Source organism: Chinchilla lanigera, unplaced genomic scaffold, assembly GCF_000276665.1.
Source record: "Chinchilla lanigera isolate Chin_1 unplaced genomic scaffold, ChiLan1.0 scaffold00157, whole genome shotgun sequence".
In the NCBI taxonomy this organism is placed as follows: Eukaryota; Metazoa; Chordata; class Mammalia; order Rodentia; family Chinchillidae; genus Chinchilla; species Chinchilla lanigera.
This window is the reverse complement of record NW_004955558.1, coordinates 38,306-57,251: the sequence shown is the minus strand read 5'-3', so window position 1 is coordinate 57,251 and position 18,946 is coordinate 38,306. Positions and strand designations below refer to the sequence as shown.

Sequence of the window (18,946 nt, the reverse complement as noted above, 5' to 3'; positions counted from 1 at the left end):
CTATCAGTTTCAATATTCGAACCAAGCCCTGGGTGAAGTTCCACGTGTGGAGTGGTCACAAGTGTACATCAACAAAAAATGTTTTTTGCTAGGGATATGGCTCGGTGGTAGAGTGCTTACCTACAATGCATGTATCTCAGATTTAATCTCTGGCACCCCCAAAAATAAAACAATGTTTTGGCAACAAATACCAATTTTTAAAAAGTTAACACTGTCTACATTATCCTGCTTCCTGAATTTATTTCTCATATGCTTACTGTATCTTTACTTTTGCTGCATGTTAAGTCAAGGTACAAACCATGGCAAAATTTGTTCAGGATTATATAAAAATATAAAATACATTCTGAATAAAAATATGCTTGTTAAATGTGAATTTACATGTGTAAATGCTGTTTGAGCTCTTTTGATTAAACTCTTTATGACATTTTCTCTTCAATTTTCAAGATTAACCCTAACTTTTCTTTAATCTTTGACATTTAACAACTATTGCCATTCAATGTGGGTGACCATAATCTTCCCTGCAGTATTATCAGATCCTAGTGATCTATCTACCATAAATAGCTATGTCTTCGTCAGTTAGTAGAAAAATCCTTTCTATGACACACAGTGGCACTATCTGGCATCATAAGCATGAGGACCTAGAGCTCTACATTTTCTTCTACCACCTACTAACATGCAATACAGGAATTTAAAATTTAGCATCTGTATTCTTCCAAGGAATAAGGATCATCTGTTTGGTATAGTGACAGACCTAAATAAAGCCTCTGTTTCTCTTCAACATGGACTCCCTGAAGTCATGTAGCACATGACTGCTGCTAAGAGGTTTTGTCAGTCATTGCATTTACAGGGTTTATCTTCAGTACAAGTTGATATGCCTCAAATTTTGATCTTGAGGTAAAATCTTTGCCATACATATTTACTGATTTTTCTCCAAGATGTATATTCTTATACCTAAAAAACAGTGAGTACAACTTTAAAATTTTGCTATATTCACTGCCATTTGGACCTGGTGCACCTTGAGTTTAGGGCCACGTTTAAGAGCTCTGCTATGTTCATTGTATTTGTAAGGTTCTCTTCAGTATGGATTATCTGATAATTAGTGAGATGTGACACCTAAGTAAAGGCTCTATTAACCTCACTGCATCTCTAAGGTTTCTCTCCAGAATGGTTGGTGAATCCTGTGGTGAGATCACTGACTAAACATCTTGCCACATTCAATATATTTATATGGCTTCTCTTCAGTATGAATTTTCTCTTAAGCTTATGGTGTGAACATCTATTCAAAGCCTTACTACATTCATTACATTTGTAAGCTCTCTCTCCAGTATGAATTAGCTGATGTTAGGCATGAAAGCACATTAAAGGCTTTGCCACACTGATTGCATTCCCAAGGCTTCTGTCCAGTATGAATTCTGAGACGATTCACAAGGTGTGACTTTTCACTGAAGACTTGGCCACATACATTGCACTGATACAGTTTCTCTCCAGTGTGGATTATCTGACATGTACTAAGATGGGAGCCCTGATGAAAGGCCTAGTCACACTCATCACATCTGTAGGGTTTCTCTCCAGTGTGAATTCTTTGAGCACTGATGTCACAGCACTGTCTACAGGGCTTGTCGCATTCTATTCTATACCTTTGTAAGGCTTCACTCCAGTGTGGACTCTTTCATGATGTCGAAGGTGCAGTGGTTTGATAAAGGCCTTGCCACACTCCCTACATTTGTAAGGTTTTTCTCCGGTATGAATTACCTGATGATAAGTTAGGCTAGAATGCACGCGGAAAGCTTTACCACACTCACTACATTTGTACGGTTTCTCCCCGGTATGAATTCTCCGATGACTCGAAAGATGGGAATTTTGACTGAAGACTTTGTCACACAGATCACATTTATATGGTTTCTTTCCAGTATGGATTATCTGGTGTTTACTAAGTTGAGAACCCTGAGTAAAGGCTTTGCCACACTCACTGCATTTGTATGGTTTCTCTCCAGCATGAATTCTTAGGTGAATCCTGATGTCAGACCACTGCCTAAAGGCTTTGCCACACTCATTACATTTGTAAGGTCTCTCTCCAGTATGAATACTCCGATGGCTCGCAAGATGGGAATTTTGACTGAAGACTTTATCACACATATCGCACTTATATGGTTTCTCTCCAGTGTGGACTAACTGGTGTTTACTGAGGTGGGAACCCTGAGTAAAGGCTTTGCCACACTCACTGCATTTGTAAGGTTTCTCTCCAGCATGAATTCTTAGGTGAATCCTGATTTCAGACCAGTGCCTAAAGGCTTTGCCACACTCATTACATTTATAAGGTCTCTCTCCGGTATGAATTCTCCGATGGCTGGAAAGATGGCAATTCTGACTGAAGACCTTGTCACACAGATCACATTTATATGGTTTCTTTCCAGTATGAATTATCTGGTGTTTACTGAGGTGGGAAACTTGAGTAAAGGCTTTGCCACACTCATCGCATTTGTATGGTTTCTCTCCAGCATGAATTCTTTGGTGAATCCTAGTGTCAGACCACTGCCTAAAGGCTTTGCCACACTCATTACATCTGTATGGCTTTTCTCCAGAGTGAATACTCTCATGACGCTTAAGGTTTGAACGATTGATAAAAGCCTTTCCACAGTCATTACATTTGTAAGGTTTCTCTCCAGCATGAATTATCAGATGGTTAGTCAGGCCTGAACGTACAAAAAAGGCTTTACCACACTCGTAACATTTATGTGGTTTCTCTCCAAAATGAGTTCTTTGATGGTCCACTAAACTTGAATTTTGGACAAACGCTTTACCACATTCATTACATTTGTGTGGTTTCTCTCCAGTATGAGTTCTGTGATGTTTTACAAGTTGTGACCTTTGGAAAAATGCCTTGCCACACTCACATTTGTAAGGTTTCTCTCCAGTATGGATCACCTGATGGTTAAGTAGGCTTGCACGCACCCTAAAAGCTTTGCCACACTCATTACATTTATAAGGCTTCTCTCCAGTATGAACTCGCAGATGATTTTCGAGGTGTGAATGTTGACTGAAGACCTTGGGACACTGATTACATTTGTATGGTTTCTCTCCAGTATGGATTCTACGATGACTTGCTAAGTTTGACTTCTGACTGAAGACTTTGCCACACACATCACATTTATATGGCTTCTCTCCAGTATGGACCATCAGATGTCTGGTGAGATGAGAGCCCTGATTAAAGTCCTTGCCACATTCATTACATTTGAAAGATTTTTCTCTGTGTGCTTTCTGGTTTAAAGGTTGGAGAGGATTATTCTCATGTATCTTTGCAATGGTAGAGTTGACTCCGGGCGAAATTGTTGGAAGTGGTGAGAATGAGGAACCAGTATTGCCAGATTTCTCAAACTGACTACATTCATAAATTTGACTTTCACTGTGAAGTCTCTGAATCTCAGCTAGATGTGTCCTACAGCTTAATTTAAGCTGATTTTCAAAAGACTTGTTTTCTACAGGACTTTTATATTCATCTCTTTTGTCAGCAAACTCATTTCTTTGCATGACGGGTACTCCTTTGTAACTTCTTTCATCATTTCTCCACTCACATTCAATATCATACATTTTTTCCCAGATTTCCCTGAAGTAAAGGTCTTGGATGTAATGTATTTCATGTTTTTCCAACATCATTCTTTGGGATATTTCTCCTATGCTATTCTTCTCTATAGGTGATAACTCCTGGATCACATGTGTAGGACAGATACCTACAAGGTAAAAAAAACATAGGCTTATTAGTATTTTTTTTCTGAGGTGTTGGGGGTTGAGCCCAGGGCCTCATGCACACTAGGCAGGCACTGTACTACTGAACTATATCCGTAGCCCTTAATTAGTATATATTATTATAAATAATTAGTAAATATTCCTCCCTTGGTCCCCCACAATTCATACCATTCTCATATGTCAAATATATTTGTTTCATCCCAATGACCTCAAAAGTCTTAGTTTTTCCAAGTATCAGCTCTAAAATCTGAAGTCCAAAGACTCATCCAATTTAGGTAGGGGTGAGACTGACAGTATAATTTATCCAAAGCAAAACTCTTCTCTAGGTGAGAAACTTTGAAACAAATCATATGGTTCCAACCGTAAACCATCACTTAATGACGATACCTTGTGAGATGCACTATTAGATGACTTCATCACTGTGCAAACATTAGAGTGCACCTGCACAACCCAGAGTAACTTGTTATAGTTTCCTGCTCATTTGGGCTATCTGGCACATACTGTTAGGTCTAGGCAACAGGACTACGGAGGTCTCAGCTCTAATGCATACGGACAGAGAATCGAGCATGGGACAGAATGAAGAACAGGAGTGTCTGAAAGTGTTGCCTCCCTGTGTAGCACAGTCAAAGAACCAGAGTTCACAGAAGCTGGTATCAGTGTCGTTCATTATGACAGAGACTCTGCCTTGATCTCTGAGCTACAGCAACAAAGGATAAACATTTGTATGTATGAAGAATGGAGTGATAATGGGAAGAAGAAAATCTTCTCTTTTTTTAAGAGCTCCAAGGAAATAAGCTCTTACCTGTGCTCATACCTTTGACACATTCCCACCCACTTGGTGTTTTTGTTATTTTCAATTCATTCTCCACAGTCCAAGGCTCTTTTCCGTGTGCCAACGTAGAGATAACACCCAGGTTAGGAAGACAGATTCCTGCTCATAAAAGAAAAGAATACAATGTCCTATGGCTTTTCCAGAATATAATCCCAGTCCTTTGTTTAGGTGAGGACAGTGGACATTACAGATGACTCTAAAACATTTCACAAATTCAACTACCGATTGCCATCTTCTGAACGCTTAGGGTATACTGTAATATGCATCTACTCTCCTACTGAATCACAAGCAGAGATGTAAAATAACAAAAAAAAAACTACAGATATTTTAAAAGTCTGCTATAAGCCAGCACTGGTGGTGCATGCTGTTAATCTGAGCACTTGGGAGGCTGAAGCAGGAGGATCATGAGTTTGAGGGCACCCTGGCTACATAGTGAGTTTAAGGCCAGCCTGAGCTACTTAGCAAGACCCTATCTTAAAAAAACTGAAAAACATGCAGGGCTGGAGATGTAGCTCAGAGACATAAGCACTTGCCTAGCAAGCCTGAGGTCATGAGTTCGATTCCCAGTACCTAAAAAAAAAAAGGTCTGCTGTAGGCTATATGCATATTTCCTCTCCAGATCCACCAATGACATATCAAGCAGGTCAGAGCCTCCCTAGATACACACTAGGGAAATGCAGAGTCACGGGGCAGATCCTGACTTCTGGAAGGAAGTTATCCTCACCTAGTGAAACCAGATTCCTGTAGTTCTCCAGTATCACCTCCTTGTACAGAGCCCTCTGAGTGAGGTCCAGGGATTCCCACTCCTCCTGGGAGAATTCTACAGCTACATCTCTGAAGGTCACCAGAACCTGAAACAAAAAAATCGTACTTTGACAAGGGCAGATAGGGAGAATTACCATCTTCAAACGAAATGATTACAAGAGAGTGGTCCAAAGATTGATTTGTTTTAATTGAGACTCATGTAAAAGTAACTTTAAGCAAATTACGTGTTTCTAATTTTATTATACTTTTCTACAAGAGGCTAAGCATCCTCTAAATCAGTGACTTCTCACTTTTGCGTAAAATATAAGGAACTTATATAGGAAAAATTAATACATGGTTATATTCACAGTGTCATGTTCCACACATTAAGTAATACTCAGTACCTGGAACTATATAGCACAATTGATTAATTCAGAGATAACAGAGTCTACAGTGCTTTTAAAAAAAAAGGTCAGAATCTAAAAAAATACAATGGTGACACCAATAGCAATGATTAAAGCTTCTGAACACTTCCTGTATGTTTGCAATTATTCCAAATGCCTCACATGTACTAATTCATATAACAACACAATAGCCTATGAGGGAAAGAAATATTGCCGTCTTACTAGCACATAACTGTGTCACAGACACAAACGCATTTCAGGTCAAATAGCTAAGAAATAGCAGCATGAACAGCTGAATACAGGTAACTGCCTTTAAAATAGAACCTAAACATACAGCATCAAAAGTATTTTTACTGCTCCCTAAGAGACTTGAAACCTAATGACGGAATTGTACACATTTGCACATGTAATATGTTAGCATTCTTATTATTTAATTTACCCATGAGATAATGCAAAGAAAATTTTATGGTGGTGGAAAATATGTCAGATGTTATTTCAACAGTAAAAAAGCTTAGCCAGGCATGGTGGTGTGTGCCTGTAATCCCACCTACTCCAGAGGCTAAGGCAGGAGCATCACAAGATCAAGGACACCTGTGGCAAATCAGAGGACCCTGTTTCAAAATAAAAAAATAAAAAGGGGTGGGGATGTTGCTCAGTGGTACAGCACCCCTGGGTTCAATACCAAGGATTATGGAAAAAACAAACAAACAAAACTTTGATGCATGATTATGTGTATCTTTTATAAAAGTCAAGGATTTGTGTAGGCCTGTACTCATGTACACACATCTGCAATGTGATTGAAAAATATGGTGGGTTTAAGTGTTTAAAATTTATTACAAAAAACATTTATCATAGTAAAAGACACATTACCATTAATCTCCCTCAAAATGTTCCCTCTCACTCCAAACAGTCATCCTACGGTTCTCGTCACTTTCTAATGCAGTTCTGGAAGTCCTTTTTTGTTACTGTCTTTAGCTGTGCTGCTATGGCTGTCTTGATGCACTGAATCAATTCAAAATGCTTTCTTTTCATGGTCATTTTCACCGAGAGGTACAACAAGAAGTAACACAATACCTGATTTGGTGAGTAAGGGAGATGAAGGCACACTGTAATGTTTTTATAAGTCTATTTTTCTGCGGATAGCACTTAGTGGCAGTATTCACTGTACTTTTTGTCATACCTCATAAGGACACTCACAAAAGAAGACTTTCAGAATTGTTTCAGAAAAGGGCAAGAAAAAAGAGGAAACAAATGAAAACCAGAAAGGGGTAAGAACAATGCTGTAAGTATATTCAAGGTGAGGGGAAACATTCAAGGAGGGTGATTGATGGCAATGCGTGTTTTGCTGTAATACACTTTTTAACTTAAATATTCACTGTATTTTTTAGTTAGTCCTTGTATGGGTAAAAGATGGTTCAACTTACAAGTTTTCAACTTATATAGAAACAGTATATGGTCAATAGAAATTTTATTTCAATTTCGAATTTGGTCTTTTCCCGGGCTAATGATAGACGTGAGATCATCTCCCAATGCTGGCAGTTCCTATGAACTGCATCTCCCAGTCAGCCAAACTTAAAAATTTAACAAAGAAAGAAAATAAAACAAACAATGAAGAAATAGGAAGGGAGCAGAAAGGACTCACTGGATACCACCAAAAGCTGCCAATCAAAAATACTGTGTCTAGGAAAATTATCTTTCAAAGAAGGGGAAATTAAGACTCTCAAAAGCAAAGCAAGCTAATACCTGTCAGTCTTGTCTTCAGGTTGAAGCAAAAGGATGATAAACAGCAACATAAACCCATTTAAAAATAGAAAACTCCCAAACATAAATTATTAACATCTACAGAATCTTGCACTATTTAATGTCAGTGTATAAATCACTTTTCATTTTTACTTATTTTTTTTTTATCTTTTGAGACAGGGTCTTGCCATGCAGTTCAGGCTGGCCTTGATCTCACTCTGTAGCCCAGGCTGGTCTCAAACTCCCAATGATTCTCCTGCCTCAGCCTCCCATGTGGTGGGATTACATGCATGTGCTTTTACACTTGATAAAGAATTTTAAAAAGAAAAGCATACAGTTAACTATAAATCTACATTAATGCATACACAATATAAAGAGGTCATTTGTGTCACCAGTAACAGAGGCAAGAAGTGAAGGAGTGCACTTTCTATATGTAGTCACTTTAACCTGTCACCTACTTCAAACACATTGTTATAACCTTAATGTGTTTTAGGTAATTGGACTTATAAACACACAGAAAGAATCTACAGAACATAGACAAAAGGAACTGAGAAAGCAATCAAAGCACACTGCTACAAAAAATAAATGAGCTGGGTTAGGGATGTGGATCAGTGATAGACCACTTGCCTAGCAGGCACAAGGCCTTTGGGTTCAGTCCCCAGAGCATGCAGCTAACTAATTAATTAAAGAAGACAGCAAGGGAAGTGAGGAGGGAAAAAAAAAAATAGTCACAACATAATTAATAAAATATCAACAGTAAATTATTTCCAATCAGTACTTCTTTAAGTATAAATGGAGGGCTGGCAGTGGTGGCACACACCTGTAATCTCAGCAACTGGGAGGCTAAGGGAAGAAGATGAGCTGGAGGACAGGCTGGGCTATACAGTGAATCCAAGGCCAACCTAAACTAGTGCTTCTCTTAAAAAAAAAAAAAAAAAAAAAAATGTATACACACACGTACGTATACATTGTTAAATCGATATAAAGAATGAGACACAACTATAGGTTCACTACAAGAGACTCATTTTAGAGCTAAGGAAATCAACAGGGTAAAAGTAAAAGGGTAGAAATTGATAGTCCATGCAAATGGGAACTTAAAAGAGAGCAGGAATAGACTTAAAGACACAAACTGTCACAAGATACAAAGGATATTATATAATAATAAAACAGTCAACGCACCAGGCAGACACTAAGAAATATACCTTTTTTTTGGTACAGGGGATTGAACCAATGGCCTCTTGCATACTAGAAAAGTGCTTAGCTACATCCCCAGCCCCTATAATTTTACTGTGAGACAGGATCATGAATAGCTGCCCAGGCTGGCTTTGAAGTTGTGAGGCTGCTGCCCCAACCTCTTGCCTTTACGCCATCTCACTTGGCTAATGACGAGTTAATAGACTTTCCAGTTTTCTTTTTGTTATTTATTCTATTCTATTCCATTCTATTCCCCTTGGAGAAGATATTTTGTACGATTTCAATCTTTTAAAATTTGCCAAGATTTGTCTCAAAGGCCAGAACCTAATCGCAAGGAAAATAATTTTTTTTTAAAGGATAAGGATGTAGTTCAGTGGCAGAGCACTTGTCTTGCACATGAGGCCTCAGTTCAACCAAAAAACAAAACAAAATCCCTTTTAAAAATACCCTGCATCAAAGAAAAAAAAAATCACAACATAATTTAGGAACTATCTGGAAACAAACTAAAATACAATATACTAAAATTTATGAGATGCAGTGAACACAGCAGTAAAAAAAAGTTTTTAAGAGTAAAGCCACGTAAAAAGAAGAAAGATCTTGTATACATATACCTAAACATTGTGTGGTACCCCACAAATACATAAAATTTTTATGATCTTTTTCTTAAAACTCACATTTTTGTTTAAAAAAATTTTTAAAAAAGGAAAGACCATGTCAACAATCTAATTTTTTATCTCAAGAATATAGAAAAAAAAAAAACAAACCACTAAACACAAGGTTAGCAGAAGGAGAGAAATAACAGATTACAGCAGAGATAAGTGAAGTAGAAACCTGAAAAATCAGACAAAAATCAAAATAACCAAGAGTGGGGTCTTGGAAAAGATGAATATAACTGACAAACTCTTACCTAGACTACTTAAGAAAGAGAAAGACTCAACTCAAATTAGAAAGGAAAGAACGGACATTATAACTGATGTCCCAGAAATAAAAAGGCACTCCCATAAAATATTTTATGCCAACAAACTTTAGCCTAGAAATGAGTACATTCTTAGAAACATAAAACCTTCCCACACCTATACATAAAGAAAAAAATACGTAAAACAGGTCTAGAAGGCTTGTTCCAAGACCCTCAGCAATGCCTGAAGCTGTAAGAAGTACCAAAACTTTTACACTTCCCTGGGACCATGACCAACAGAGCCTGCTCACAAGATCGCCCTTGGTGGGTGGAGCTGGGAGAGTCTTAGGGAGGACCAGGTGAGGGAAAGCAAATGTGTGAGGCAGGAGCTCAATCAGCACAAGATTGACTTTACCTGAGCAAAAGCCATTACTGACTCCTTTTCCTTCACTTCTGGACCTCTTCCTCAAGCAATGTAAGTCTTTAGCAGTCAACCTGGAACGGTTAAAATAAGTTACTTAATGCTTAGGATTCCAAGTACCCACTCCAGAGCTACAATGTAGGAAAGACCTAACCAGCCAAAACGGTGATCCTCCACTGCCCATGCACCAAGAGGAAAAAGTCCACAGACTGAGTTTCCAGAACTCACTCCCTTCTACAGAAACCCATGTATACACTGGAGCATTGGGGATCTGAGCTGACTGAGCCTTCAAGTCACAGACTCAGCCCAACTGGAGGCAAAACACAACCTCCCTCACCCACCTGTGGATCACAGACTAATCTTAGCCTTCAGAAATGGAGGGCACACAGCCTGGGTATCCGATGGTGAGTGCAGATTAGAATCACTTGAGGCACCAGATAGTATGAAGGGTGGACTCCAGCCCTGCTTTATGAATGACAATCTCTCATTCACAAGTGGGCAGAGAAGATGCACTTACAAAATGCTTCAGGTCTCCAATGGGAAGCTAAGGTTTAGCACTACTGGGGGAAGGGGTAAATTTTTTTAAAAATCTGTGTGTGTGTATACACACACACACACACACACACACATATACACAATCTTATTCAAAATGCTTGGGACTAAAAGTTTTCAAATTGTGCACATACTTCGGAATGTTGGCATCTACATAAGATGATATCTTGGGGACAGGATCCAAGTCTAAACATGAAATTAACTTCTATTTCAAGTAAGCCTTATAAAAATAGCCTGAAGGTAATTTCATTCATTTTTGTTCACATGTGTTTTGCCTGTGGCCCATTACATGAGGTGAGGAGCTAGAGATCAAGTGACTAATCTATCATGCCTTTGTGATCAAGCCTTTATACAAACTTCTATCTATAGAGCTCCAACTGCTAAGAGGGTATTGCATCAAACTCAGGAGAACAGAAGCTTCCCTACTAAGAACCATCCCTGTCCTCACCCTACACATCTCAGCTGTTCATCTGTGTCCTTTATCAGAGCCTTACTAATACAATAAACTGGTGAATGCCAGTGTTCCATTTCTGTGAAATGTCCTTACAAAGTAATTAAACCTGAGGAGGGAGTTATAGGTCAGAAGCCTAGATAACAACCTACTACCTGTGCTTGATATCTGATGCGTACAGCAGTCTTTCAGGATGGAGTCCTTAATCTGTGGGATCCGACTTCAACTCCAAGTACACACACGAACCAAATTAAGGGAGCCCAAGTGGTGTCCACTGGAGAAAGAGCCCATACCTCTGGCATCAGAAGTGTTCAGGGTTGTACTGAAAATGTAATGGGAGAAAAACTGTTCTTTCCCAGCTAACTCTGGAGGGCACCAGCTCCTGTCTCTGGCTCCGCTCCCTACTTGGAGCCAAGCCAGACAGTAAAAGTGGAAGGCCCAGGAAAAAACATGCAGAACAGACTATGGACAAAAGTGGGATTGAGAACGCGGCTGGGAGTGCAGTTCGTCAAACCACAGATCTCTGTGGAGAGGATGACAGTAGTACAAAGACTTAAGGAAGGGAGGGTACTTGCCACTCACAGCTGAGGTGCCAGAGTTCTGGGCAGAGGGACAGCCCAAATGAAAGCCCTGAGACAGAAACAGGCTTGGTCCTGGGGAAAAGAAGAGCGGCCCATGTGGCTAAAGCAGAGTGCTGTGAGTGAGGACACCGCAAGAGATGCGAACAGAGACCCTGGAAGCAACACAGGCAGGGCCGAGGCTTCTAACATTACTTACACTTCACAAGAATTCTGGGAACTACATATTCCTTCACCTGTTTAAAGCAAACATCTCATTTTTTCTTAAACTTAAAAGGGCTGGGAATGTGGCTCACTGGGAGAAAGAACCCTCACATGACATCCAGGACGGCAATTTCAAAGGAAAAAAATCCCTTACAGAATATATTTTAAGGACACGCTGAAATGGTCACCTGAGTCCCAGGGTGTCACCCTGGCCTGACACGTGGAGGAATACAGAGGGAACATGTGTAGGGAAACTCAGAAAGCCACACACCCCATATGCCATCACTTGAGCGTAGCCTGAGCAATTTAGCAGATTCTGTTTCAAAAAAAAATTTTTTAAACGTGTTTTAAAAATACTGTACAGTGCAGAAGGCCTGTGTTCAATCCGTAACTTCACAGAAATCAAATCAATTTCGGGTACCCCAAGGGGGAGACGCTGGTTAGACGTCCCGGAGGAAACTGGACACAGGCTCCTGGAGTTCCAGGGAAAGGGCTGGACGGAGCGGGAAATGGAGCCTTAAGCAAAGGCAAGGGACGTGCCCGGAGAGCAGCACACTTCCCCGGGGCGGCATTCGGGACGCGGGAACCCTGAAGTCACAGGGCGGGTCCAGGTCCCCGCGAGGGGAGCCTGCGGGACCCGGCCCGGGGGGAGGCGCCCGCGGCCCAGGCGGGACTGCAGCACCGGCCTCGAGCGCCGGGGGTGGAGGGGGCGGGGCAGGTCCTGAACATCCCCAGGGACCTAGATTGCGACCGTGGACACAGCAGGGGACCGCGAAGCGCAGACCCAACCCAGTCAGAAGGAAACTCACACGGGGCGCTCTAACCTTCTCTCCGCCGGAACAACTTCCGGGTCTGCAGGAAACCGCGCGGCGCGCGCAGCCCAATAAGGCGGGCGGGGCTAGCAGAGGGGATAGGCGGGGCCAGGATTACGCAACGAATGAGGGGCGTGGCGTGGAGAGAAGCCGGTTTGGACAGGTCCCGATGAAACAGTGGGCGGTGCCAAGGCGGGAGAAAAGGAACGGGGGCGGGGCAAGAGGCCCGAAAAGGCAGGAAACAGGGCAGTGGGCGGGGCATAAAAGAGGCGCGGGGACGTGGGCGGGCCACAGGGAGAAAGGGGGCTTGAGCTACCAAAAATTACCGTGTGCAGCTTCTGTTGGACAGCTTACATGCTGGGTCCTGATTTGGGGGGTTTCTCTGTTACTGCTTTTTCTAGTTATTTTTGGTGTCAGTGGGGATTGAACCTTACACATGTTTTTAAGCGCCCTACCATTGAATTACATCCCCAGTCTTGTTTTTTTAATGATTCAGCCACTTCTTTTTGGATTTGGAGTTTAATCCATTTACATAGATATTGATAGGTACGGCTGTAACTATTGACATTTTGTTAATTGCTTACTTTATAGAAACATATATATGCATGTGTGGTATCAGTGAGGTACATGCCAGTCCTTTATATTTTCTGAAACAAAGTCTTCTTTAAACTGCCCAGGCTGTCTTCGAACTTGTGATCTTCCTACGGCAACCTCCGGAGTAACTGGGATTACAGGTATGTGCCACCACGCCCAGCCTGAAATGTGTTTTTAGAAACTTAATGAAATTTTTGTCAGTTTAATGATCTCAGGATGTCTTGCTGAAAGAGTTAAGAGCGTCTGCTTGGAATATTAGCAGCAAGAAGATGGCACCTGTATCTGTGTATTTCTGTGAGACTGTGGGACCTAACTAGCTTGGTCATCTGCTCTATGGTGGAAAACTGCCATCTGTCAGAAATGTATGAGTTTGGATTTTTATCTGAAGCTTCTAGATAGAGCTAATTTGGTACAAACAGGTAGCCACCAAAGTTGCCAAGTAGTTCAGCATAAACTATTATGCTATTATGTATTCCTGTATCTTTATAAGGGAAGAGCAAATTTGGGTTTATTCTGAAAGGAGTATGAAATGGATTAAATAAAAGGATGAAGTTTTTAACTGAAAATACTGGCACATGTATGTAATTCCAGCACTCTGGGAGGCTGAGGCAAGTTCAGATTTAGCCTGAGGAATTTATTAAGGCCTTGTATGAAAATCAAATACAAAAAAGAGCTACAGATGATGGAGACCACTACGAAGCAACCCTGAGCAGGACTTAATCAATTCGCTTTTCATGTTCACTTGTGAATCTGTCCAAGACCTAGACTCCTTGTCTGGAAATGGGCAGCGGACTCAGAGTAAGTGAACCTCTGTAAGTCATTAATCCCCACTAAAGCCTGTAATGGCAGATGAAGCCAGAAAGCCTCAAAGGATAAGACAAGATCAAGGACTCCTGGATCCAACCTCAACTAGATAAAGATTATAGCCTCAGGCATCACAATCCTGAGTGGATTAACTTAATCCTTATTACAGATTAATTTAATACCTTACTTGGAGAAGTCCTTGAGTGATTCTGCCCATCTTGAATACTCCCTTCCCTTCTTCTGATAACCAAATAAATACAGGATGCCCAGTAAAAGTCTTGGTCTTAGCCCTGAGACAATCTCAGTTCTGTGAGAGGGCTTTGATTCTCCTGGAGCTCTGAAATCACTCCATTTTCCTCTTTTTATTTAGCCTTCACTGTACACTCGTTTGGGAAATTGCAGACCTGATCAGCCCGCAATAACTAAGGGATATTACACCAATATAGGGAAGTTAAAAAAAATAAAAAGGGCTGGGAATATAGCTCAGTACAAGGGCCTAGGGTTCAATTCTTAGCACCAGGGGGAAAAAAGAGAATTTTTTTCCCCCTCTGTTTTCAATCTCTTAGCAGATTGCTTCTCTTGCTCATCACATTCTGAGCTAAATTTACTTATTTTCTTTTTAAAAAGTGCTTTCTTTCTGTATTCTCTTTGTGGAGAGAATTTCTGGGCTCAGAGAAGATTGTTTTTGTTTTCAATTATATTTTTCCAAACTTTTATTTTATTTTTTATAGTTTTGGAACTCTTACCCAGGAGCACTGTATCACTAAGCTGTTATGTCCCCAGCTTGCTTGCTTGCTTTCTATTTCTGACAGGGTCTGGCTGTGTAGTTCAGGTTGGCCTGAAACTCTGTATGCAGCCCAGGCTGTCCTCAAATTCATGATCCTCCAGCCTCAGACTCCAGAGTGGCTGGCATTACAGATCTGTGGCACCACGTCCAGCTTATTTCCTTACTTTTCTTAAAGTGGAATAAACAGCATTTCTTGGAGAACTGAGTTCAGTTTGTGTGTACTGTGTTAGATACACTGAATCCTTAGTAGGTCCTTCTTGAGGGATTACATTCTACAGGTTTGTGGACATAAAAGTGTTTTAAAGTAATACCAAGTTCACACACATGCTGATTACTCCCTACGTACCCAATCTGAATGCAAATTTACCTACAGCTTTGATTTTCATAGTATAGAATGCAATAAACTTTCTTCATTTTGATAAAGAAAAGCTTATCCTCATCACTTTATTGCAGTACTGCTTTCATAAAGGAAGAGGACGTCCAACTTGTCCTTCACAGAGTTTAGCTGGTAGAAGAGGGAATGCCAGGACACTTAGGTTAATTTAATGTAACATGGGCCTGACATTTTAATTACTGCCTGTACTGACTGAAAAATTTAGAATGTATGTGCATATTCTTTTCCATGATCAGCAGGAAAAGTGAATATTTAAATTCTAAAAAACAGGCTGGGTGTGGTAGCACATGCCTATAATTCCAGTACTTGGAAGGCTGAGTCAGATAGATCACCACAAGTTCTAGGCCTTCCTGAACTACATGGTGAGACTCTGACTCAAAAATTTTTTTTAAAAACCTGAAAAAAAGACTAAAACAAAACTTAAAAAAATTTTAAAGCATATTACAGTGAAAGATGCATTACAGTACTTCTCAAAATCCTCCCCCTCACTTTGCAAGCACATATTCTCATCATTCTTACCACTTTCCGAAGCACTTCTACAGTCCTCTTTCGTGAGTGTCTTTGGTAATAGTGTTGTATTGACTACCTTGATTTCCTGCATTGATTCAAAATGTTTCCCTTTCACGGTCGTTTTGACTTGAAGAAGAGCCAGAAGTCACACAGTGCCGGATCCAGTGAATAACAGGATGGGTAAAGATGCACTCTAATGGCTTTATGACCCTGTCTTTCCTCTGGATGGCACTTGGCATCAGCATTTATATTTTTTTATTACACCTCCTAAAGACATTCATTAAAATGGACTTTCAGAATTGCTTCAGAAAGTGGCAAGAGTGATGTAATAAGTGTGTTTGAAGTGAGAGGTCATATTTCAAGGGGCATTCATTGGCAATGTGTCTTTTACTGTAACCAAATTTTTAAAATTAAAAATTTCATTGTATGTTATGATCACCCCCTGTATGTGTTCCCAAAAACTGTAGAGAAATGACATAAAGGGTAGCAGGTTTTGTGACATAAACAGCTTTAAAGGGATAAATAGCTTTAAAGTTGGGTGTAGCTCAGTGGAAGAGCATTTGCCTAGTATCAAGGGTTCTATCTCCAGTGCTACAAAAAAACTAATCAACAAAAACTAAAGTTGAGCATCCTGGCACACGCCTGTAATCCTAGCTACTGAAGAGGCTGAGGCAGGATGATGGCAAGTTCAAGGCTTGCCTGGACAAAATTAAAACAAACAAATTGTCTCATATGTGACAGGCACAGTACCACACAGCCACCAAGCACACTCAGGGCCCTGCGCTGTCATTCACAGGCCTTGGTACCTGAACAAGTTTGTTGATGTTATTATAAGTTTGTTTATTTATTTATTTATTGGTGGTTGTAGGGATCAAACCCAGGGCCTCAAGCATGCTATGTAAGCCCTCTATCACTGAGTTATGTCTTTAGTCTGTCATTATAAGTTTCAAGTTTCTAATATTCAATTTTCAAATGTGATACAATGTGATTTTTAAAATTGTCTTGGTTTTATTATTAATAAATTAATATTAATTAATTTTAGAACTGGGAGTTCAATCCACGACCTTTGCAGTTAGCTACATCCCTAGCCCTTTTGCATTTTTGTTTGTTTGTTTGTTTTAATTCTGAGACAGCATCTCACTATGTCAATAAATTGCCCAGGCTGGACTGCAACTTGTGCTTATCTTGCCTCAGCCTCCCATAGTGCTGGGATTACAAGTGTGTACCACCATACCTGGCTAAATATTCTTGCTTTTATAACATATGGAGACAATGTTGACCTTTACTCCAATCCTGGAACCCTGTGAAGATACAGGTTAAAGAATCCCATCCCACCCTACCCTTTTCCTAGAAACAGCTCCCTCCCAACAGCCACAGGAATCCACAGCTCTTCAGGAAATCTAATACACCACTCTGGTTTACACAGGAAGGAGCAAGATACACAACCAACCACATCCCAGTATTGAAATGTTTGTCCTGCTGATCAATAACGGACTGACTGAAACTTCAGTTAAGCGTCATTCCTCCCACAGCATGGAACTGTGGATCGCCTTGCGCCTTGTAAAACAAATCAACATCTCCTTCTTAACACCCTCCTGGGGGAGTGGTGACAGAGCATATGTTGCCTAAGTTTGTTGTAGGGGCTTGTCCCTTGTCCCCTGCCCACCCATGGTACTTTCTAGCATTGTTTCCCCTCCAAATAGAAGAAAAGATAACTCTGTGTAAATCTTAGACATTTGCAGAGACTGTGGTTGGAGGATTCACCCTATTGCCATCACTTTTTGAATAAAATCTCTCCTTTCCTAAGTCTGAATTTGTTCTTTTTCAGTGATAAATATTGTCTTCTTCTTTTCTCTTTTTTTCCAGTGGTAAATATTTTCATTGTTGTCTGTATCCACATATGTAACATATACTGTTTCTTTCACCACAGGGTATAATAGCTCCTCAATATTTAATATGTAGAAGTAGTTACAAATATAAAAGTAGAAGTAGTTACAAATTTAAAATTTTGGATCTTTAGTAATTTTCAGCTCTTATGCTGATATCACCTGGAGGCAAATGTCAAAATCTCTGTATGACACAAAAATCTTTTCTTCATTTCTTGTGAATATATCTGTCTCTCCCTTGAAATGTTTACAAGCAGCAAAACTCCCGATACACAGACTGAATCCATGGTTCTCACGTATAATCACCTTTCACCTGCTGTAATGAAAGCTCCACAGAAGTCCGTGCTGAATGTGCTGACAGGACTAGGCTCACAGGTCAGAGATGAAGCATTTACATGCCATGCCCAATGTCCTGAGTTTGATCCCCAGCACCACTACGAAGGAAATAAGGAAGAGAGGAAGAAGGGGGGAGGGAAGAAGGATAAAAGGGTGACAGGTGAAAAAATAAAATTATGCTGAGATAGTTTCTTGTACCCATCGGTGTGACTTGCAGGATGTTCTACTTATTTTATGCTAAAACTATTTTATAGGTGCCAACTTCCTACCTAAACATTATCATATTTCATCTGATTACCATTTCCAATGGGGGAAACTTCTTCACAAATAAGGGTGTGAGAAAAACAGATTTCACAATAGATGTTACCTCATTTATTGCCATAAAATTTTTGGCAGTAGAAATGGCTATTTAAAATGATAATATGGAATTATATTCTTCAGAGTTCACATAAAAGAGAACAACCTTCCTGCTGTATATATATCTTTAGAAATATCTCAAGATATTGTTTACAGAAAATACATCCAAACCGAGCACGGTGATTTACACCTGTCATCCCAGCACTCTGGGAGGCTGAGGCATGAGGACTGCCACTTTGAGCTCAGCCTGGGAATTCAGTGATTTAGTGAGACCCTGTCTCAAAAAAAAAAAAAATTGATCTTTAAATTTTACTGCTTTCCCTTTTCTTGTCTTAAAGCAACTGTTGGTGACCTATCTTATCACAAGCCCCAGTGCCACCCTGCCCAACACCCCAGGCATCGTCCCTCAGAGCGAAAGGAAACAGAAACTCAAAGGACGCTTGCTCTGTGCTGTTGGGCATCCGCGTGAAGTTGCACCTTCTGCGGAGGCTGCTTCGCATTTCGCGGTTTAGTTTGCATCTCTTCAAAAGCAACTGCAGGGTTTTTATCGAAGGGCTAAAATTCACTTTAATAGTAGAGAGGAAGTATTTACCTGCCATGCCCAATGTCCCGAGTTTGATCCCCTACCTTTCGTAGGTACAATTACCATCCTACATAGTTTGCCGCAGTCCCAGGGAAATCTCGGTTCACAGGCATAGAGTTGTCAC

The 18,946-nt window shown here is 40.3% G+C and overlaps 1 protein-coding gene across 6 annotated transcripts; it reads right to left on the bottom strand.

Moving 5' to 3' along the window:
- Positions 1 to 223: 223 nt before the first annotated feature.
- On the bottom strand, positions 224 to 18,946 carry LOC102029909 (zinc finger protein 665-like). 6 transcript variants are annotated; one of them, XM_013508858.1, is made up of 6 exons: positions 18,832 to 18,946; positions 17,853 to 17,980; positions 9,969 to 10,048; positions 5,301 to 5,427; positions 4,547 to 4,675; positions 224 to 3,728 (listed from the first exon to the last, which is right to left on the bottom strand). In XM_013508858.1, the coding sequence occupies exons 3-6, from the start codon at positions 9,981 to 9,983 to the stop codon at positions 1,627 to 1,629; spliced, it is 2,373 nt and encodes a 790-aa protein (XP_013364312.1). In that variant the 5' UTR covers positions 9,984 to 10,048; positions 17,853 to 17,980; positions 18,832 to 18,946; the 3' UTR covers positions 224 to 1,626. The 6 variants fall into 6 exon arrangements, with proteins under 6 accessions (XP_013364312.1, XP_013364314.1, XP_013364313.1 ...); XM_013508860.1 differs by having other exon boundaries at positions 18,867 to 18,946; XM_013508859.1 differs by lacking the exons at positions 17,853 to 17,980; positions 18,832 to 18,946 and adding exons at positions 11,133 to 11,299; positions 12,569 to 12,607.